Raw genomic sequence first — 23689 nt, 5'->3', positions numbered from 1 at the left:
AAGGAAGAAGAAGTAGGGAAGGGGCAAAGGAGGAAAGGGGGGAGGTAGAGGAAGAAATCAGCCAGCTGGAAACAGTAGTAACAGTCACGTAGCTTACTGTAAGCGCAGATGGGTTCGGACATTTTTGTACTCCCATAGAGACGTTTTTATGGACAGATAGTGGCTACCTCACTTCTGTATCAGATTGGGACTCTTTGTTTTATGCAGTGTCTTTGAGCCAGAGGTAAAATTGTTGTCTGTCACAGAGTTTCCTTACTTCCTTAAATCCTAATCTGGAAAACTGCTTCTTTACCTAAGGATATCTAGACCTTGAACTGTGTAACTTTGAGATGATTACTCTGTGTGTGTACGTGTATGTGGGTACATATGTGCATATAAATAGAGAGAATATCATCATCTCCGCGGAAGTCTAGAATAGAATTTTTTTAAACTTTTTTTTATTGTGGTAAAATATACATAGCATGAAATTTGCCATTTTAGCCATATTTAAGTGTACAGTTCAGTGGCATTAGTTACATTCACAGTGTCGTACAAACATCACTACTGTTTCCAAATCTTTTCTTAAATCCAAGCAGAAACTCTACACATTAAACAGCGACTCCCCATCCTCTCCTCCCCCACATTAGTGTAACCTCCAATTGTCTTTCCTTATCTCTGAATTTTCCAATTCAAGATAGGTCATGAAAGCAGGATCATGCGATATTTGTTGTTTTATGTCTGGCAGATTCACTTAGCAGGATGTGTTCAAGGTTCATCTGTGTTGTAACATACATCAGAACTTAATCCCTTTTTATGGTTAAATTAATATTCCATTGTATTTATAAATCATGTTTTATTTATTCATCAGTTGATTGTATTTGGGTTGCTTCTACCTTTTGATTATTTTGAGTAATGCTGCAGTGAGCTTTGGCATACACATATTTGAGTTCCTAGAATGGCATTTTGCAAACTGGGAAATACATAGATTCTGTACGTAGAAATATTAGCTCATCTGTATTTCCAACGTTGATTAAAATTATTATTTCAGGGTAACTTAAGTATACACAGAATAGGGGTGCCTGGGTGGCTCAGTCGGTTAAGCGTCTGACTTCAGCTCAGGTCATGATCTCACAGATCATGAGTTCAAGCCCCACATCAGGCTCTGTGCTGACAGCTCAGAGCCTGAAGCCTGCTTTGAGTTCTGTGTCTCCCTCTCTCTCTGCCCCTTTCCTGTTCATGCACTCTCTCTCTCTCAAAAATAAATAAACATTAAAAATTTTTTAAAAAACATACATAAAATAACACTAAGAACTACTTGTGCTTTAAAAAAAAAAAAAAAAAAAAAAGGTTTTATTTTTAAGTAATCTCTATTCCCAACATGGGACTCAGACTCAAAACCCCAATGTCAAGAGTCACATGCTCTACTGACTGAGCCAGCCAGACACCCCAGAACTCCTTATACTTACAGCTCATAAAATCAAACCAATTTTCCAGTTAAGTAAAAATAAAACTATAAAATCAGTATAGCTAAAGTGAACAATTTTCATCAATTACATTTACTGAAAATAAATGGGTTTTGCTGATGTTGATAGTATAAAAAGATAAATTTTTTGGCACAATGGAACATTATTTTAGCCATCGTTATTATGTTTCATTTATAACAATGAGCTTGTTTTAGACCACTAATCCATTATTTTGATGGGCAGTCTATTTGCTAGAGTATTCCAGAATATAAATCTGGAAAACAACAATTTAAGGAGAAGTTTTTTTGTTACTACAACAGTTTCACCAATGAATGGTTGGCAAGCAGGTTCTTGTAAAGACAAATCCACAGAATACATCCACTTGATATCAGATACTGACTGCTACAGCACAGGTTTTATTTGGCTGATCCTGCAGTTATTTCTGTTGGAACTTGCTTGAATTGGTAACTTCATATTACTTGACCTTCCTTTATTGTAAATACCACTTATTTATGTAGTCTGTGTTGATTATAAATAAATTCATTATCGTAGAACTAGTATAGCACTCTAAAGTAGTATGTTGTTTTCATGATGTTAAATCAAATTCTTAGTTTATTAAATTAGAACCTAAGTCTTATAATGTGAAAATGTCTTTTACTTACTAATTATACCACAAGAATTTAGTTTTTCTTAACTAAAAAAAAATTAAATGAACATGATAGTGGCACACAAGGTGGTCGTTAGTTGAACATTAGCATATCTTACCAGCACTTGATAAATTCTATTTTTCCAAGGCATCACTTGGCAATATCTTAAATGTAAACTTGAAAATTAGCTGGAATATTGAAAATGCCATGTAGTGCTGAATTATAAAATGATCATCCATGGATTTAGAATATACTTTTTTTTTTAAGTAGGCTCTTAAAGCTTTTTTAAGTAGGCTCAACATAGAGCTTGAACTCATGACCCTGAGATCAAGAGATCTTGAGATCAGTAATCAAATGCTTTAATGACTGAGCCAGCCAGGCACCCCTTAGAATATTCTTGTATTTATTCTTTCTTAATACAAACATTTTTGTAAAGATTTTATTTTATTTTATTTTATTTTATTTTATTTTATTTTATTTTATGTTTTATTTTTATTTTTGAGACAGGGAGAGACAGAGCATGAACAGGGGAGGGTCAGAGAGAGGGAGACACAGAATCTGAAACAGGCTCCAGGCTCTGAGCTGTCAGCACAGAGCCCGACGAGGGGCTCGAACTCACGGACCGCGAGATCATGACCTGAGCCGAAGTCGGCCGCCCAACCGACTGAGCCACCCAGGCGCCCCAAGATTTTATTTTTTTAAGTAAGCTCTATACTCAATGTGGGGCTCTACTTACAACCCCGAGATCAAGAGTCACATGCTCTACCCACTGATCTAGCCAGGTATAAACATTTTTGATGGTCACAGAATTTAGATACCCCAAGAATATACCAAAACATACCAAAGGATAAACACTCCCCTATTTTGACAAATACTAGTCCAAACGTTAATGCTTTACTCACATTGAATTCTAATGCTTCACTTGGAAAGAGTTGATCTGCCTTAAAAATAGTGGGGGCTTAGGGGCACCTGGGTGGTTCAGTTGGTTGAGTGTCTGACTCTTGGTTTCAGCTCAGGTCTTGATCTCGCAGTTCTGTGAGATCAGGCCCCACATGGTTCTTTGTGCTGAGCACAGAGCCTGCTTAGGATTCTCTTCCTCTCTCTTCCTCTCTCTCCCTCCCTCTCCCTCCCTCTCCCTCCCTCTCCCTCCCTCTCCCTCCCTCTCTCGCTCTATCTCTACCCCTCCCCGTGCACGTGCTCTCTCTCTCAAAATAAATAAATAAACTTAAAAAAAAAAAAACATAAAGGGGCTTATGTTTTCCAAACTTCACATGAACTCTGTTTAATAACAAAGTTCATTTATTGTTTCTTTCTTTTTTAAAATGTTTATTTATTTTTGAGAGAGAGAGAGAGAGAGAGAGAGAGAGAGAAACAGAGTGTGAGCAGGGGGAGGGGCAGAGAGAGAGGGAGACACAGAATCCGAAGCAGGCTCCAGGCTCTGAGCTGTCCACACAGAGCCCGACTCGGGGCTTGAACTCACAAGCCATGAGATCATGACCTGAGCTGAAGTTGGACACTTAACTGACTGAGCCACCCAGGCGCCCCTCGTTTATTGTTTCTTAATAAGAAATAGGATTGCCATATAGATGAATAATTATCTTGCCCAATTAATGAATTTTCCTTCTATTTGGAAAACTAAACTATGAGAAGCAGGTTGTTTGATGAACACAGAACCTCTGCACACAGTAGGCACTCAGTGTGAGAGAAATGTTTTGATAGCCCCCTTCAGCACCTGTATCACTGAAAGAAAAACATTGTCAAAGAAACCTTGATAAATGTCTCAACCAGTTGATAATAATTTTCCCTTCTCTTGATTCCATATTCACCTCATGGCAGCCCTTAAATTTCTCTTTTGTGCCTAGTTCTGATTTTAATGAAATCTCAATTCTTATCCTATGCCAGAAATTTATAACAAATAACACTAACTTACATTGTGCAGATTCCCAAAGGGGAGTCCTCTTTCTAACCAACCCTTGTCCATTTTTCCTTAATTGCTTACATTCTTTTTTATTTTTTTAATGTTTGTTTTTCGAGAGAGTGAGACTGTGAGCAGGGAAGGAGCAGAGAGAGAGAGGGAGACACAGAATCCAAAGCAGGCTCTAGGCTCTGAGCTGTCAGCACAGAGCCCGATGTGGGGCTCGAACTCACAGACCATGAGATCATGACCTAAGCTGAAGCCAGATCGACTGAGCCACCCAGGTGCCCCAATTAATTGCTTACATTCTTGATGATACCCTTTCTGGCATGGGGAATTATAAATCTCCTATTTACTTACTGCCAATAATATGCTTTTCATTTAAAAATATTAAATGTTTTTGTACTTAAGTGATTTTATATCTAACTGTATTATAATTCCTGATTAGCAATATTTTATCTCCATAAAACTGGTAACTCCATGTGATTTAGTTAATTTAGAAAATGTTCTTCTACAGACATTAGCAGAAGTAGCTCTGTTTTTTCATTAAAATTAAGTTTAATAAATAAAATTTATTTTTTATGATGTCACTCTGCAGTATAGTTTGCTAATATTTAATACATTTCAAATGTAAAGTATGGCTTCCCTATCAAATCACTGCTGATGGTCAGGAATCCACCCTTACATCCTTTACAGCACCTTGCTGCATATAGCAAAGAGCGATAATACATTTGAACGATTAGATAATATAAATGGCTATTACTTGAATCTGTTTCAGTAGTAGTTAAGAAATCCTCCCTTAATTTTGTCATGATTCTTCACCCGGCCAATAGAAGTTCAGTCTTGAGTCTCTCAGAAGACGTGATGCAGAAAACACCCATTCAGCTCTTAGGAAGAGGGCTTTCTGTAAATAAATATGGTATTTCGCCACTTCGTCCTCCTCCTCCACTATCAGTCATGCTGGCCTGCTAGGGAGCAGTTCTGTTGTTGCCACTTCAACCCCATTTCCTTTTTACATTTTTAGGAAGTTTCAATAGAAATTCTTGAACTTGGGCACCTGGGTGGCTCAGTTGGTTAAGCGTCTGACTTAGGCTCAGGTCATGATCTCACGGTTCATGGGTTCGAGCTCCAGCGTCGGGCTCTGTGCTGACAGCTCAGAGCCTGGAGCCTGCTTCAGATTCTGTCTCCCTCTTTCTCTGCCCGTCCCCCGCTCACACTCTGCGTGTGTGTGTGTGTGTGTGTGTGTGTGTGTGTTGTGTCTCTCTCACAAATAAAATAAACATTAAAACAAACTTTTTTTAAATCCTTAAACTTTCAAGACAACTGCTAAGACAGAGTTCTATCAGCATCCCATACTTGTTGAGCACACATATATATCTTTGTAAATGTATGTTAAAGGAAATTGAATAGGAAACCTATTTTATGAGACTTTTATAAAGGTGAAATTTTATGTAACTTTGTATTGGATTTTTGTACAGGCAGAAATACTCAGTGTCCTCAGTCACAGAAACATCATCCAGTTTTATGGAGTAATTCTTGAACCTCCCAACTATGGTATCGTCACAGGTAGGCACAAATCATTTGACTTTTCTTTCCCCAATTACCTAGCTTTAGATTCCTTAATATGCTAAAATGCTTAATATTAGGTTCAGTCATGAATTGTGTGCTACTGTCAGATGTCACTTCTGTTGCTATAAAGCATTAATAAAACTGATTATATCAATATAATTAAGAATGGTGTTTCCACTTCTACCCATGTTTAATTGTGCTAATTATATCTGCGTAAATGCTATTTAAATGCACTTGCAGCTGCAATACCAATATTTAAAGGTGCCGTTTAACTAAAATTTCATTTAATTAGCTGAAATGAGCAATGTTTTTTGTAACTCCGTGACCTTTTACAAATTAAGATTTCTTGAGCTGTTCATGTTGTAATTCTTTGCAAGGTATTTTAATCCCTTTAGAGCATTCTTTCCTCAAGGTCTCTGACGTGAGAATAATATTTTTCAGGTTTGGTCATCTGGGTTGGTAATGACCTTGATCTAAATTATCACATTTGGAGCAGCAGTTTATAACTGATGGGAATACCCTTTCCAGAAAGGAGCACACAGAAAATGTTGCCATATAAAAACAAAGACCCATGTTTTTAATACTTTGTGCTCATATTTGCACAATCCAATAAGCAGCTTTAGGTCTATAATAAGTATAACATTCAATTTTATAATAAATGACTTTGGTCACGTTCTTTATCATGGCTGTTCTTTGATTAAAACAAAACCAACAAGAAACCTTAAAAGATTAACCCTGTCTTCTTCTGCTATAGTGGTAACACCTATAATTTTCTTTACAGAAAGTAATAACCAAAATAACCCTCAATAAAAAGGTTTGGATTCAGTACTTTCTTATAAACGCTCTCATCTAACACTTACAATAATCCCATAAGATAGGTAAAGTAATTTCTATTTCATAAGTAAGAAACTAAAACTCTAACTTAAGTACCTTTCCCAAGGTCATCCAGCTAGTGGTAGATCCACTAAGTTTCTCAGATTGACCTTCTACAGAAGCGCCTCTTCTTAAACGCAGCCTGGGCTCTAGACTCCTCAGGGCACCAGTTCTTCCCATCCAAGGGATATGGTTCTGTAACTTCTGTCTTTGAGTAGCAAGCAGTTTAACAGGCTCTTACTCTGATAAATAGCATTTTTACCTAAGTTCTTACATGGAGGGAATTTTATCCCTATTTAGCTATATGTATTTAGGTCTATGCCTAAAATGGGGTAATGTGGCAGTTTCTGCTCTTTCCTATTAACCTGCATACCCAAGAATGAGTTACAGTGTTAGGGTGTAAACCACATTTAACTTACGTCATATTTCTGACTAAAGTTAAACCTTGTCCTGTCCCAGGTACCATATTGCTCCCCACTCCCTAGTCCATCGTATTTACTTTTAACTAGTTGGGTTTACCTTTAAAATCTGAATCCAGTTTTCTGTTCCTCGTTTGTGACTTAAATTATTCTTACTTAGCAGATGAAAGCATGGCACTCCAAAGAGATTAGATTAGATACTATGCTAATACTGTACTATTAGATACTATTAGATTAGAGATAGATTAGATACTGTGCTTCTTGTCTTGTACCCTTGACGTTTAATACTTTTGAGTGGAAGACATTAGCTTTAATGAACTCAGTGGACTATTTATGAAGTTTTGTAGCTTCTCGAGGTGAGGATGAGGAATAGAAAAAGGGACTTGAGTCATGGTGTGAATTCCTTTTTCCAAGAGTTTATTCTGAGTCCCAAGGAGGATGTGAAACACATTCATTGTTAGCCAGCATACTCACCTTGGGTCTTCTCATCCAAAAGAGGAAGAAAGGATCCAAGGAGTTGGATGAGTAAGTTTGATTTTATTTAGTTTTTTTTTTTTTTAATGGACTAGCTGGTCCTTTATTTCATGCACCCCTCTAGCATTCCGTGCTCATACCTAGACCTGCTCCACATCTTTGGTTATAATTGATTAGCTCTTTTTAGATCCATGTCTGTTTCTCTGTAGAGCCAGTAATAAGCAACTGTTAACACTAAACATTTCTTTAAAACCACACAAATTTCACAATTGTCAGGTAATAGTAAATTGTGTATTTGTGGCTCTTTTATTGACCTGTGAGGTTGATTATTAAAGACACTTCTTAGCCAAGTTTTGGTGTTTTAAAGTGTATTAATTTGATAAGATTATTTTTGTTTCTAGAAATACTAATTTTAATTGTTTACAAGTATCCACCAAATAAATGTGAACTTCTCAAATGACCTGTAGCTTAAAGATCAAGCCATGTTCTGTGCGTGGGTAGCAGGCTATTTGCCAACTGAGCCTAGTTGGGGAGATCAGATGGGTTGGGGATGATAACAACTATTCTGCCTCTTGAAATGAGCACAAATAAGTCTTAATATGGGGAGGTGAAGAGAGAACAGAGAGACAAACAGGCACATAGACCTTGATCATCCAGCTTAGCTGGCTCCCCCTCTTTTGAACTCTGTCAGATTTCTCAGATGTTGGGGTTCTGAGAGGGGAAACTTGAATCCATTCCACTTGAGTTTGTTAACAGAAAAGGTTGTTGCAGCAAGCAGCTGTTGTCACTCATACAGAGGACTTGAAAGAATGATTTGTCAGAGTGTTGGAATAGAATGGACACTGGTATTGGAATTGGGAGATGTGAGGTCTTGTCATGATTCTGCCAAAGCTGCATTGATGGATCTCTGATGATCTATGTCTCAGTTTTCTCCCATGTGAATGAAGGGACTAGAATAGATGATTTCTTGGTGGGAGTGTGTGTGTGTGTGTGTGTGTGTGTGTGTGTGTGTCCTGAAACTTTTCATCACAGACTTAAAAAACCTGCTTATAGGGGGACGCGAGGAAGAATTCTAGAGGCAACTGCCACTTTATTTCTCTTGGAGGGGAAGTGGGCCTCTTTCCCCCAGACCTACAAAGAAATGGAGTGACTAAAACTCAGACTACAAAGTCAAAAGAAAAGATACAGTAATGGGTCACCTTTTCTTTGATCTTTGGAAACCTCTTAATTCTGTACTACTCCCATTCTTTTATTTTTGTTTTCTTGATAGGTGTTTACACACATACTTGATGATTCAGAGTGTAATGGTGAGATAACCCCTGGGGAGGAAGGTGGGATTGTTAGATAATAGGTCATGTAGTTCTTTTGTAGCCACATTGGAGAGGAAGCTGCACAAAGTACCTGGAGGCAGACTGGGTCCCAGGACTTCAGGGGAAGGTGGTTGAGGGTTTCAGAGGCCTAGGGAATTAAATCTTTGTGTCTAGAGCTGCTGTCACCTCTTAAGTTTGTTACCAATTCTACATGACTTCTTCTACTACTCGAAGAGAGGAGAGAGGAGGATACTAGTTCTACATGATTCTTCAACAGGCCCAAATTCTCATTAAACTCAACCATGGAAAACATATTAATTTGTTAGTGCCTGATCTCACTTCCTTGAACTTGAACTTGATTTATTTTAGGCACAGACACATCTAATTTGCATGCTTTGATATTGTGTTGGTCTTTTCTCATTAGCCAATTAGAAACAAATGTCATGTTTTGTTATAACAAATTCCAGACATTTACCTAAATTCGTTTGTTCTATTATAATCCAAACTAAGCTTGGTTTTGGTAATATTTTATTACAAAGAGATTTGAGGTAATGGTGTTTGTTTTAACAAGACTGACTATATGTTTACATTTTTCAGAACTAGCTATCATTGCCATTAAAACTAAAATGGAAAAATTACCTTAGAAATCAAAAGGAGGAGCTCTTGGGTGCCTTAGTTGGTTAAATGGCTGACTCTTGGTTTCTGCTCAGGTCATGATCCCTGAATCGTGGGATCAAGCCCCACATTAGGCTCCACACTGAGCGTGGAGACTGCTTGAGATTCTCTCTCTCTTTGCCTTTGCCCCTCTCCCCTGCTTGCATGCGTGCACTCTCTCAAATTAAAAAAAGAAAAAAATAAAAAATAAAAAAAAGGAGATGTTTGCTTAATATGGTTCTTAATGATCTTTTTTTTAAAAAGAATTAAAACAAATACTTTATACCAAAGTCTAATAAACTGTGTTCTAGGGAGAAGTGAAGTGGTTTATAAAGCATATAATCACATGTGTATTGGCGAGCCCTTAATTTCTTTTTTTTTTTTTTTTTAATTTATTTTTGAGACAGAGAGATACAGAGCATGAACGGGGGAGGGGTAGAGAGAGAGGGAGACACAGAATCAGAAGCAGGCTCCAGGCTCTGAGCCATCAGCCCAGAGCCCGACGTGGGGCTCGAACTCACAGACCGCGAGATCGTGACCTGAGCTGAAGTCAGACGCTTAACCGACTGAGCCACCCAGGCGCCCCACCCTTAATTTCTAAAGAGAAGACCAAAAGGATGAAAGAATTATATCTTCTTACCCACATATTTAAAGATCACATTTTATATGAAATAAGATTAATAGTGCTGCCTTTCTTGCACCCTCACATTCATGAAACAATTTCAATTATGTATCTTCTACATCCATGTTTGTTTCATTATCTGAATCCATTTTTCAAGTATCTTAGCCTGGTTTTCAGCGTACATCCCATTGGAGATGAAAATGCCTTGCTGTATGTCCCCTCCACTCCCAGTTACTATACTTCACAGCAGGTGATTCTGCGTCACCAGCTGGGTATTCCACACTTTAACTCCATTCTAACATGATCTACCTGGAGATAGCATCAGATACCATACGTTAGGGTCAATCCCACAAGAGTGCCTTCCCTCCACAACAGATGCCACTTTCAAATTCAGGTTGTCACCTGTACTTCTGACCTCTGGCTATAAATAGGAGGTTCCTACTATGCCCTCCTTGGATTTGATTAAATACTGGAACTCAGGAAAAAACAGTTTACTTACTAGATTACTGATTTATTACAAAGGATATTAAAGGGTAAAAATGAAAAGTCGGATGAAGAGATACATAGAGTGAAGTCCAGAAGGGTTCTGAGTACAGGAGTTTCTGTCCCTTTGGAGTTTGGGGTGAGTCTTCCCAGAATGTGGATATGTTCCTCTCCACCCATCTGGAAGCTCTCTCAACCCCATCTTTTTGGATTTTTATATAAGTTTTATTACACAGGCATGGTTGATTAAAGCACTGGCATTGGGGATGTTCAACCTCCAGCCCTGTCCCCTCTGCAGAGGTACATGTGTACTGGGGGAGAGGGGAGGGGTGGATTCTAGTCTCTTGGTTGGTTCTCCTGGCAAATAGCCTTTATCCTTAGGGGCTTTCCAAAAGTCACTTCATTAACATAAACTCAGATGTGGTGAAAAGGGGTTTGTTATGAATAACAAGACACTCTTTTTACCTGGATGGCTCTGGAGCTATTTGAGGAACCAAGGACAAAGACCAAATATAACAACAGATACTCCCATTACTCTTATTGCTTAGAAGATTCCATGGGTTTTTGGAGCTGTGTTTCAGAAACAGGAAGACGACAAATACATATATTTTTTTAACGGCTTTTTTTTTAATGTTTATTTTTGAGAGAGAGAGAGAGCACGCACGCAAGTGAATGTGCACAAGCACACAAGGTGGGGAGGGACAGAGAGAGAGACACAGAATCCAAAGCAGGCTCCAGGCTCTGAACTGTCAGCACAGAGCCCAACGTGGGGCTCAAACTTGTGAACCACGAGATCATGACCTGAGCCAAAGTCGGATGCTTAACTGACTGAGCCACCCAGGTGCCCCAAGGAATAATTTCTTATGATAACATATATTTACTTGTATGAGTTAACTTTAGTTTCAAAGTATTGTTCCTACCTTATATCTTCACAAATTTTAAAAAGCCATTTGTTGATATTCTAGACGCTATCATTATGATATTGATACTTATTATAAATCATTAAAGTTGGAATGGGATAATTCTCAGCCTCCCAAAATAAGGCCCAGCCTTTCTCCAAATTGGCCTTTAATATAAAGTGGAATTTTCTGGGAGAGACTGCCAGCTACAAATGAATTAGGAAGTTAGCAAATCCTCTCCCCAAAAGCATCTGTGAATCTGGACAAAATTTTTGGCGCTCTGGAAATTGACCAAATTGACAACAATCTCAGAAGTGTTTATATTTGAAAAATTGCTGAATTTGGGACAATAATAGTGGGAATCAGTAGTACTCTAGCCTACAGTTGTTCTTGTTCTTCTTATCCCACCCCCACACCAGCACAAAGGGCACACAAAGGGCCGGCCATGAGGATTGGCAGCTTTTTTTTGCCACAGTAGAAGTGTGCTCACCAGATTGGAACATGGGTAATGCCTCCATCCCAGCAGCATTGTCAGTGATGGTCCTGGTGGCACATGAACAGGGAGGGCCCACAGCCCTACTAGCCTGAATAGAAGGTTGTGATTGGAGCAAATATATTCCTGAGTGAGGCCATACATATGCAGAAAAGAGACTGGGGAGGGCCCACGCTATACACATACTCCTAATGGGCTCTGAGCCTATGAAAATACAAAGCGGAGACAAAAAAGGTCTGGTGTACAGTAAAAGCTACAGTGAATTTTGAATGTCCTCCTACTTACATACAGATCCATCAGCCCAAGGTATTTAAGCGTAATTTCTGTATAACCATTGTCTGATCATTAACCTGTGGAGATATATGACAATCCCTGTAAAAGGCCAAACTTAGAAATAAAAACAAGATAAAAACAAAACAAAACAAAACCAACAAATAAGCATAGACATCACCAGAGGGCATACTGTAGGAAAGAAAGATATCATAAATTTAACCCAAGCAAGTTAATAAACAAACAAAAACATCAATAACAACTTTTAAGGGGGAAGTCAGAATCCAGAGTTGCTCCACTACATCATCTAAACTGTCCAAATTTTAAGAAAAGTAACTAGACTTATAAAGAGACAGAAATATTTGATCTATATTCAGGAAGAAAGGCCATGAATGGAAGTAGTTTCTAAGTATCCTAAGATTTCGGATTTAACATACAAAGATTTCAAAGGATCAGTATGTTCAGAGAACTAAAGGAAACTATTTAAAGAATTAAAATTAAAACAGTGAATCAAACAACAGAATCTCATTAAGTAAATAGAATTTTTTTTAATAGGACCCCATGGAAAGTCTGGATTGAAAAGGACCATAATTAAAATGAAAAATAATGTAGAGTGACTGAATAGCACATTTGAGATAGCAAAGAAAAAAAATCAGTGAACTTAAAACTGGGCCAATAGAAACTGTCCAGTGTGAAAAAGAGAAAAAATGTGTGTAAGGATGAACAGAACCTCAGAGACCTATGGACGACACCAGGTGTACTAATGTCTAATAGTAGCAGAAAGAGAAGAGGAGTAGAAAATGGAAAAAAACAGAAAAATAGTTGAAGAAATAATGGCCAGAAAAACTGAATTTGATAAAACGCATTCATCTATGTACTGGAGAAGCTCAATGAACTCTAAGTAGGATAGATTCAAAAGAACCCATACCTAGACACAAACTAGATTGTTAAAGACAAAGTGAAACCCTTGGAAGTAGTAAATAAAAACAACTTCTCACCTCTAAGGCAATAACAATAAGATTAATGGCAACTTCTCATCTACAACAATAAAGGTCAGAAACAGTAGACATTTAAAATGCTGAAAGAAAAGGGGCACCTGGGTGGCTCAGTCGGTTAAGCGGCCGACTTCAGCTCAGGTCATGATCTCGCGGTCTGTGAGTTCAAGCCCCGCGTCGGGCTCTGTGCTGACAGCTCAGAGCCTGGAGCCTGTTTCAGATTCTGTGTCTCCCTCTCTCTGTCTCATGCTCTGTCTCTCTCTGTCTCAAAAATAAATAAACGTTAAAAATAAATAAAATGCTGAAAGAAAAAATTATATCCAGCAAAAATTATCCTTTAAAAATGAAAACAAAGATGGGGCACCTGGGTGGCTCAGTCAGTTGAGTGTCCGACTTTGGCTCAGTTCATGATCTCACGGTTCGTGAGTTTGAACCTCACATCAGGCTCTGTGCTAACAGCTCAGAGCCTGGAGCCTACTTCTGCTTCTGTGTCTTCCTCTCTCTCTGCCCCTCCCCTGCTCACACTGTCTCTATCTCAAAAATAAATAAACATTTAAAAAAATAAATAAAAAATAAAAATGAAAACAAAGCAAAGATATGCTTGAATAAAGGATGAGAGAATTTGTTATTAGTTCTGCTGTACAAGAAATACTAAAAGAAGTCCTTCAAGCTAAAAGAAAATGACAACAGATAGTAATTCAAGGAGAAATAAAGGGCACTGGAAATGATAAATATGTGGGTTACTCTAAAACACTCCATGTATGTGTTTGTCCTTATTTCTTCTTGTAACATCCTTAAAAACATAAAGTTGCATGAAGCAATAATTAAAAAATTATTTTTTTGCTGTTTTGCTTACTTAAAAAATATAGATATATTTTACAGTAATAGCATAAAAACGAGGGAGGGAATAGAGCTGTATTAGAGAACAGTTTATTTTACTAGAATTTAGTGTTGAAATAGATTGTGCTAAATTAAGATGTATTTTATATTCCCTTTAGCTACCATGAAGAAAGTCCACTCGTGAAATATAGGAAAAAAAAATCAACTGAGGAATTAAATTATAAATAAAAAATATTAACATAGAAGAGGGCAGTAAAGGAAGAGAAGATGACTGAGAAGGATGGGAGACATGTAAAAAACAATATGGCAAAATCAAATCCAGCCATATCAATAATTACATTAAGTGTGAATGGTCTAAACTTTCTAGTCAAAAGACAGAGATTGTCAGACTGGATTTAAAAGAACAAGATCCAACAATATGCTGTCTATAAGAGACACATTTTATTTTATTTTTTAATGTTTATTTGAAAGAGAGAGAAAGCGTGAGCAGGGGTTGGTGCAGAGAGAGAGGGAGAAAATCCCAAGCAGGCTCTGCACTCAGCATGGGTCCCAATGCAGGGCTTGATCTCATGACCATGAGATCACAACCTGTGCCAAAATCGAGAGCTGGGTGTTTAACTGACTGAGCCACTCAGGCGCCTCTACAAGAGACACATTTTAGATTCAAAGACACAGAAACGTTGAAAGTAAATGGATGGAAAAAGACCTATCATGCAAACACTAACCATGAGAGAATTGGAGTAACTACATTAATTTCAGACAAAATAGACTTAAGAGAAGAAATAGAGATGAATAGGGTCATTTCATAATGATCATCCCATTAGAAAGATAGAGCACCTGAAATGTATACACACCTAACAACAGGTCCACAAAGTACAAGAAGCAAAAACTGACAAAATGTAAAGGATAAATAGGCAATTCAACAATATTTGACTTCACTACCCTACTCTCAATAATTTATAGGACAGCTAGACGGAAAATAGCAAGGATCTAGAAGACTTGACAAACACTCTCAATCAATTCTATCTAAGTCACCATACATAGAACACACCACTTAACAAAAAATACACATTCTTTTTAAGTACACATGGACATTCTCCAGGATACAGCATAAGTGAGGCTATGAAATAAATCTCGATACATCTAAAAGGATTGTAATAATGCAATTTATGTTCTCCACTACAATAGAATTAAGTTAGAAATCAACACAAGAAAGAAATCTGAAAAACCCCCAAATATTTGGAAATTAAACAACACACTTTTTTTTTTTAAATTTTTTTGTTTAACGTTTATTTATTTTTGGGACAGAGAGAGACAGAGCATGAACGGGGGAGGGGCAGAGAGAGAGGGAGACACAGAATCGGAAGCAGGCTCATCAGCCCAGAGCCCGACGCGGGGCTTGAACTCACGAACCGCGAGATCGTGACCTGAGCCGAAGTCGGATGCTTAACCGACTGAGCCACCCAGGAGCCCCTAAACAACACACTTCTAAATACTCAGTGAGTCAAAGAGGAGATCACAATGGACTTTAAAATATTTTGGACAGAGTAAATGAAAAATGCACATAACAAAATCATAGGAGGCAGGTAAAGTAATACTTAGAGGGAAATTTATAGCTTTAAACATCTAAGTCAAAAAAAGCCCAAAATTGATCATCTAAACTTCAATCTTAAGAAACCACAAAAAAGAACCAAGTAAACCCAAAATAAGCCAAAGAAAGGAAGTAATAAAGATGAGAGCAGAACATGATAAAACAGAAAACAGAAAAATAATAGAGGAGAATCAATGAAACTACAAATTTGGTCTTTGAAAAGATCAGTGAAACTGACAAACCAGTAGCTACATTGACCAAGAGAAAAGGGAGAATGTACATATTCGCAAAATCAGAAATGAAGGAGAGGATAGTACTATGGCCTGGACAGAAACTTGAAGTTGACCAACTTTATGTCAACAAATTTGGTAATTTAGATACAATAAACAAATTCCTATAAAGATGCAAGTTATCAAAATGGACTCAAGAGGAAACAGAAAATCTAAACAGACCTATAACAAAGAAATTAGAATTAGTAATTTAAAATGTTTCCATAAGGAAAAGCCCAAACCCAGATGATTTCAATGGTGGATTCTACCAAATGTTTATATAAAAAATAACAGCAATCCTTCCCATACTGTTTCAGAAAATAGAGGAAGAAGGAACACTTAGTAACTCATTCCGTAATGCCGGTATTATCCCACTACCAAAGCCAGACAAAAACACAATAAGAAAACTATAGATCAATATCCCTCATGGACATAGATGCAAAAATTCTTAACTGCGTACAGAAGGTCCCCAACTTACAATGGTCCAAGTTACAATTTTTTGACTTTACAGTGGTACAAAAGCAATATGCATTCAGCAGAAACAGTACTTCACATTTTTAATTTTGATCTTTTCTTGACCCAGTGGTATGTGGTACGGTACTCGGTTGTGATGCTGGGCAACAGTGGCAGTGAACCAGAGCTCAGATACACGATCACAAGGGTGAACAACCACTACACCTACAAGCATTCTTTGCCCATAGAGCCATTCTGCATTTCACTTTCAGTACAGCATTCAATAAATTACATGAGATATTCAACTCTTTATTATAAAATAGGCTCTGTGTTAGATAATTTTGCCCAGCTATAGGGTAATCTAAGTGTTCTGAGCATGTTTAAGGTGAGCTAGGCTAAGCATTGATGTTTGGTTGGTTAGGTGTACTAAATGCATTTTCAGCTTAACCATATTTTCAGTTTATGATGGGCTTATTGAGATGTAACCCCATTGTAAGTCAAGGAAGATCTGTATTAGCAAACTGAATCCAGCCACCTGTAAAAAGAATTATATACCATTATATACCAAATGGAATTTATCCCCAAAATGCACAGTTGGTTTAACATGTGAAATCAATTAATGTAATTAATGCACAGTTGGTTTAACATCTGAAATCAATTAATGTAAGGCACTATAATAGATAATAGAATAAAAAGACAAAACCCTTTGGCACCCACACTACAACACCCATTTAGTGTAAGAAATCTCAATAGACCAGTAACAGAAGGGAATCTTCTCAACCTGATAAACAGCATCTATAAAACCCACAGTTAATGTCATGCTTAATGGTGAAATTGAATGCTCTTCTCCTAAGACTGGGGACAGGGTAGTGAGGTTCCACTTTTGCCACATCTATTCAGCATTATACTGGAGGTTCTAGCCAGTACAATTAGATAAGAAAAATAAAAGGAGTCTATACTGGAAAGGAAGAAGTAAAAGTGTCTCATATGACATGATCCTGTGTGTAGAAAATCCCAAGGAATCCACAAAATCTACCAAAGCTCATAAGCAAGGTCACAAGGATCCAAGATTAATATACAAAAATCAGTTGTATTTCTATATATCGAGAATGAACAGTCTAAAAATGAAATTAAGAAACAATTTGGGGCGCCTGGGTGGCGCAGTCGGTTAAGCGTCCGACTTCAGCCAGGTCACGATCTCACGGTCCGTGAGTTCGAGCCCCGCGTCAGGCTCTGGGCTGATGGCTCGGAGCCTGGAGCCTGCTTCCGATTCTGTGTCTCCCTCTCTCTCTGCCCCTCCCCCGTTCATGCTCTGTCTCTCTCTGTCCCAAAAATAAATTAAAAAAACGTTGAAAAAAAAAAATTTAAAAATAAAAAAAAAGAAACAATTTAATTCAGGGTACCTGGCTGGCTTAGTTGGTTAGAGCATACAACTCTTGATCTTGGGGTTGTAAGTTTGACCCCTGCGTTGGGTGTAGAGATTGCTTAAAAACAAAATCTTAAAAAGAAAAAAGAAATAATTTCATTCACAGTATCAAAAAGAATAAAATAGTTGAGGATAAATTTAGTAAAGAAGTATAAGATTTTTACCATGAAAAGTATAAAATATTGCTGAGAGAAACTATAGATCTAAATAATATGGAGAAGAAATATTACATGTTCATAGTTTGGAAGACTCATTATTGTAAAGATGGCAATTCTCCCCCAAATTGATTTAGTATTAAAAAAATGTTTTAATGTTTATTAATTTTTGAGAGAGCGTGAGCAGGGGAGGGGCAGAGAGAGAGGGAGACACAGAATCTGAAGCAGGCTCCAGGCTCTGAGCTGTCAGCCCAGAGCCTGGCTAGAACTCAAGAACTGTGAGATTATGAGCTGAACCCAAAGTTGGACACTTAACCAACTGAGCCACCCACGTGCCCCCCAAATTGATTTTATGAATTCAAAAATGATTCATATCTAAATCCCAGCAAATTTTTTTAAATAAGACATTACAAGGTGATTCTAAAATTCACATAAGAAATGCAAAAGACCTAGATTTTTAAAGAACTAAGGTTGAAGACTTAGACTATGCCATATCAATACTTACTATAAGTCTGTAGTAATCAGCAATATAGCACAAGAATAGGTGTAGTATCAGCACAAGGATAGGCATATAGCCAATGTAACAAAATTAAGAATTTAGGGGAAAAAATCCTACATTGATTGTTAATTTATTTTCAACAAAGGTGCCAAGACAATGGGTGAAAGATAGTCTCTTCAGGACGCCTGGGTGGCTCAGTCGGTTAAGCGTCTGACTTCACCTCAGGTCATGATCTTGCGGTTTGTGAGTTCGAGCCCCACGTTGGACTCTGCTGACAGCTCAGAGCCTGGAGCCTGCTTTGGATTCTGTGTCTCCCTCTCTCTCTCTCTGCCCCTCCCTGCTCACGCTCTGTATCTCTCTCCTTCAAAAATAAACAAACATAAAAAAAAAAAAATTAAAGGTAGTCTTTTCAACAAATTGTGCCAGGACAGTTAGAAGTCCACATGCAAAAAAAATTATCTTAAATCCTCCCCTTAAACCACACACAAAAATGAACCCAAAATGGGTCATAGACCTAAGTGGAAGAGCTAAAACTGTAGAACTCTCAGAAGAAAAACAGGAGAAAATCTATATACTTTTGGGTTAGGCAGAGTTCTGAGATATGACACCAAAAGCACAATCCATAAAAGAGAAAAATGATGTATTTGACTTCATCAAAATTAAGAATTTTTGGTCTTTGAAAGATGCTGTTAAGGGAATGAAAAGACAAGTTACAGACTCGGAGAAGATGTTTAAAATCATAAATCTGATAAAGGCTTGCTTCCAGAATAAACAAGGGACTCCTAAAATTCAATATTAATAAACCTAATTTTAAAGCGGGAAAACTATTCAAATAGACATTTTGCCTAAGAACATATACTAGGGGCTAATAGGCACATGAAAAGATGTTCAACTTTATTAGTCACTAGGAAGATGCAGTTAACAATATGAGATGCCACTGGAATTATATACTAAAATGGCTATAATTAAAAACACAGACAATACCAAGTGTTGACAAGGATGTGGAGAAACTGAAACCCTCATAGAGTGCTAGTGGGAGTATAAAATGATACAGCCTCTTTGGAAAGCAGTTTGATAGTTTCTTAAAAAGTTGAACATAAACTTACTATATACCCCAGCAATTCCTCTTCTAGGAATCTACCCAAGAGAAATGAAAACATATTTCCTTACAAAGGCATGTACACAAATGTTGATAGGACACTATTCATAATAGCCAAAAATCAGGAATAGCCCAAATATCTATTAACCGGTGAATGAATAAAAATAATTGTGGTAGATCCACACAATGGATTATTATTATTCAGCAATAAAAAGGAATAGAGTACAGCATGAATGAGCCTCGGAATCACGTTAAGAGAAAAAAGTCAGACACAAAAGGCCACATGTTGTATGGTTCCATTTATATGAAATGTGCAGAAAGGGTACATTTGTAGAGCAAGAAATCAGACCGTATGTAGGGCTGGGGCTGAGAGCGGAGCTTAACTGCAAAGGGGCACAAGGGAACCCCTTGGAATGGTGGAAAGGTTCTAAAATTGGATTGGGTGGTGGTTGCCCAGCTCTGTCAATTTACCGAAAATCACCCAATTGTACACATACAGCAGGCGAACTTCATGGTAGGTAATTTATATCTCAAAGCCATTTTTATATCTCAAAGATTTTTGTGTGTGTGCTTAAATTTTGAGGGCTCTTCTAAATCCTGATGCAACAGGGATTGATTTGTTTACCTTGTCACACAGATGCTCTTATGAATTTAATCTTCCTCTCTCTCTCTCTCATGACAGTTGTTAAAAGAAATACCTACATACACGCCTGCCTTTGTTTCAGATCCATTCTTCTGACACCTCTTTGTGTTTCTCAGCTCCATCCAAGTGGCGTTTGATTTTGGCCTCAGTTGAAGTTCTAGTATTCGTTCTGTCAGTGGTCTTGTCTTTGACAAATTTCTTTTCAGGATGGTATTAACGTTAAGAAACCTCAGCATGGAACGGTCCTTATGTGCTTTTAATGTCGTTTGTTAAATCCTTTCATGGGTACACAGTCTTATTTCTGAAATGCACCTGGATTTTAATTATATGCTTGTCTTTCCTTTGAAACTAGAATATGCTTCTCTGGGATCACTCTATGATTACATTAATAGTAACAGAAGTGAAGAGATGGACATGGATCACATTATGACCTGGGCCACTGATGTAGCCAAAGGTAACAAAGCTTCCTGTGTTCTCACAGAATTGGTGGGGCACGTTTTCCCATCTTGATGTGGTGACTTAAGGCAGAAGATTTGTTCTTCTGTGTCTTTAGATGTTTCTTTTTCAGACTAAAAGTACCAGGAGTTCTGCAACTTTCTGTACAGATATTTTCATTGTATTTCGTATTTTAATTCAAGTATAGTTATTTAACATACAGTGTTACCTTCACTTCAGGTGTACAATATAGTGATTCAACAATTCTCTACATTACTCAGTGCTCATCAGGACAAGTGCACTCCTTAATCCTCTTCACCTGTTTCACCCATCCCCCCCCCCCCCCCAACAGCCATCTTTTTGTTCTCTATAGTTAACAGTCAGGATTTTTGGTTTGTGTGTCTCTCTCTCCCTCCCTCTCTCCCTCCCCCCCCCTCTTTTGTATAGATATTTTAAGAGCCTGCCTTTCCACTCCTGCATTCTTTTTCTCTCTTTACTTTCTTTCTTTCCCTAAAACCAAGTCCTAACAAAATACGTGGCTCCAGGGCAGCCATTTTTGCCACATTTTGTGACATTGTAATTGACCAGCTTGCTTGATCAACACATTAAATGGAAAGATCATAATTCTGTTGTTCTGCAAGACTCCACTCAGACTTAGTATCCAGAAAATGTGATTTATTGTGGGATTAGTTCTACTCATTTTGTGTACATAATAATATGCTAAAAATAGTAACCACTTTCAAAAAAAAGTTTTATTTGTCCTGCCATGTGAAAGCAATTCAGATTTTATTTTATATTTAATGTAAACTTGGAAGTCATCCTTGGAAATGAAATATTTTTAATACCCAAAACCCCTAAACAAGGTGCCCAGTTCTTTTTCCCTCATAAATTCCTGCATGGACTAATGCTTTCTAAAGCAATTTAAATTCCGTTTATTTTTATCTTTTCCATTTTCCTAACTGAAGGTCTCTGAGTTTTATTTATAACTGTCAAAGTTGCTTTGGAAACAACTTAATCTAAATAATGAATGCTGATAGTTACACTTGTATTCTAGCAACCCCTAGAAAGTAAGGGTGTCCAGATTTTACCCAGGCACTTCACTTCTTTGCATCTCGCTAGTCTAAGCTCTATAAGCATCTCTTTACAAAGCAAATAAAAGGATATTTAGCACTCAGTAAGGAGAGCAACTCATACTTTGCTTTCACTGGGAAGTCACACAGTGACTTCCAAAAGTAATAGTCTTTCCTTTGGAGAATTATCTTGTCAGTTTTAAGTTTCATCAACACCTGCCAAATTCTTCAAATAGGGAAAGGGAAAAAAAAAGTTTTTTTTTATTTCATGCAAAATGCTGCTGCTGAACCATACTTCATTACCTTATAATAATAACAAGCTCTGTGTTTAGCATGGTGTGCCTAAGGATTCGGCTATGTTAATTAACTTAATTGTGTATTCATGCATCAGGCATTTCAAAATCAGCCTTAAATTTTGGCATTCTTAAAGACATTTTCCTGTAACATCACAGTCACTCCTGTATGTGTCACTAGTACACGGGAACCGCCTGTTTGTAAGCAGGGTGGTGTGCTATTTCGGAGAACGACCGGAAGCATTGTGGAAACACACTCCCATAAATGTAAATGCATATGCAGGCAGTCTCTGGCTTAAAGCACTTCACCTTACAGACATTTGCGTTTAGGGTGCTCAGCCAATTACGCCCATGTTATTACTTAATGGCACTTAGGATGGATAGACAGCAAACAAATCAACTGACATCAGTCACTCCGCTTCCTGCTGTGCACGTGCCACTTAAGCTTCCCTGGCCCTCAGCCTGTGAACCTCTTCCCTCCGGCCCTTTCCCTGCACAGTCCTTGTCTGAGGGGCAAGTCCCTTGGCTCCAGATCAGCTCAGTCATCGCTGGGGTTTCTCAAGATGGCTGGCACTGGGTGTCAGAAGGACAAAGAAGAGAAAGAGCAGGGCTAATTAAGTAGTAGACTGGAACTCCAGGGACAGAGTAGGGATGGAGGGAATGAGTAGACGGGGACTGCATGCCAGACTGCAGAGTAATGACATCACGTTTTCATGGCTGGCGAATTGCTCTAAAAGGCAAGTTCTAACGTGTTTGGCCTCAGGTGAGAAGAATGAGGCAGAGAAGAAACTTGTTTATTTATAGTCCCAAGTAATGCTTAATATTTAAAATGGCCTATAAAAGGAAGAAGAAGTCAGTGCTTTCAGAATGACTTCAGCTCTGTCTGGTAAAGCTCTGCACAGAACTTGGAGAGTGAAAGGAACCCTTGATTTTTATTGATTCCGTTTCAAATTCAGCAATGTATCTTTCAGTTTGACCACGATCGAAGACTTCGAAGCAACAAGATGTTGAGAAATCAAAGAACGAATAATTCTATTCAAATAAGAGTTGATTCATGCATTTTGAAGTAGGCATTGCTTAACATTACTGCTGACAGAATACCTCCTCAAAGCCAAAAAGCAAAAAAAAAAAGCCTCTCTTCTCTCTGAGTGGGAAGGGAAATGGAGGGCGGACCAGCAAGTAGGTCTGAACTGCTGTAGGTCACTCACCAGTGTGTCAAGGGAACGATTAAAACAGGTGAACCTGGACCCAGTCTTGTAATGGTCCTCCCTGATTCCAAATCTCCCCCAGATGACACCAGTCACTTCTTTGGGAACCCAAATCTGAAAACTGATGATGGTGTTTTTCAGCCTTCTTCATTGTTCGTAATAAAAATAAGGCAGAAGTATGGATGGCTCTGTAAAAACAAATTAAAGAGAATTTTATATGATTGTGATTACTGCTATGTTTATACACACTGAGTATCCTGTAAATGTATGTTATACATTATACACAAACAATTTATAATATTTTTTCTCAAAATATCTGCCATAAGGAAGAAAATGCCTATATTTAAAGCGTTTGTGTTGTGTTTTGAAATCATTACTTGTCAGCAGGTATAAAAACTAGCCCTGCCTCTAATTATAATTAAACAGATTCTGCCTGAATTTGGTTCTTAAAGTGAGAAAGAGGTATGACATTCAGTCCTAAAAATGATTAAAAGTTATCCAAATGGTAGCTGTTGAATTTTTAGTTTGTAATATGTAGAATGTCATGTTAGAAGAACACTCTCCTGTATTCTAGCTCTGTCTTGTGTAAAATCGCTTAAATTACTGAGACTTCTGTCACCCTGACTCTTTTCAGTAATATCTG

General features: G+C 37.7%; 1 protein-coding gene across 3 annotated transcripts in view; it reads left to right on the top strand.

Annotated features, from left to right (window-relative positions):
• Window positions 1–23689, top strand: part of MAP3K20 (mitogen-activated protein kinase kinase kinase 20) — a 187150-nt gene that overhangs the window by 83785 nt on the left and 79676 nt on the right. For all 3 annotated transcript variants that reach the window (XM_049615510.1, XM_049615511.1, XM_049615512.1), the window contains exons 3-4: window positions 5483–5570; window positions 20393–20494. In XM_049615510.1, coding sequence (XP_049471467.1) covers window positions 5483–5570; window positions 20393–20494 — 190 coding nt within the window. The remainder of the gene's footprint in view (window positions 1–5482; window positions 5571–20392; window positions 20495–23689) is intronic.

This window comes from Panthera uncia (genome assembly GCF_023721935.1).
Source record: "Panthera uncia isolate 11264 chromosome C1 unlocalized genomic scaffold, Puncia_PCG_1.0 HiC_scaffold_3, whole genome shotgun sequence".
Taxonomy (NCBI): Eukaryota; Metazoa; Chordata; class Mammalia; order Carnivora; family Felidae; genus Panthera; species Panthera uncia.
The sequence above is the reverse complement of the archived record's forward strand: the minus strand, read 5'-3'. Positions and strand labels throughout refer to the sequence as shown.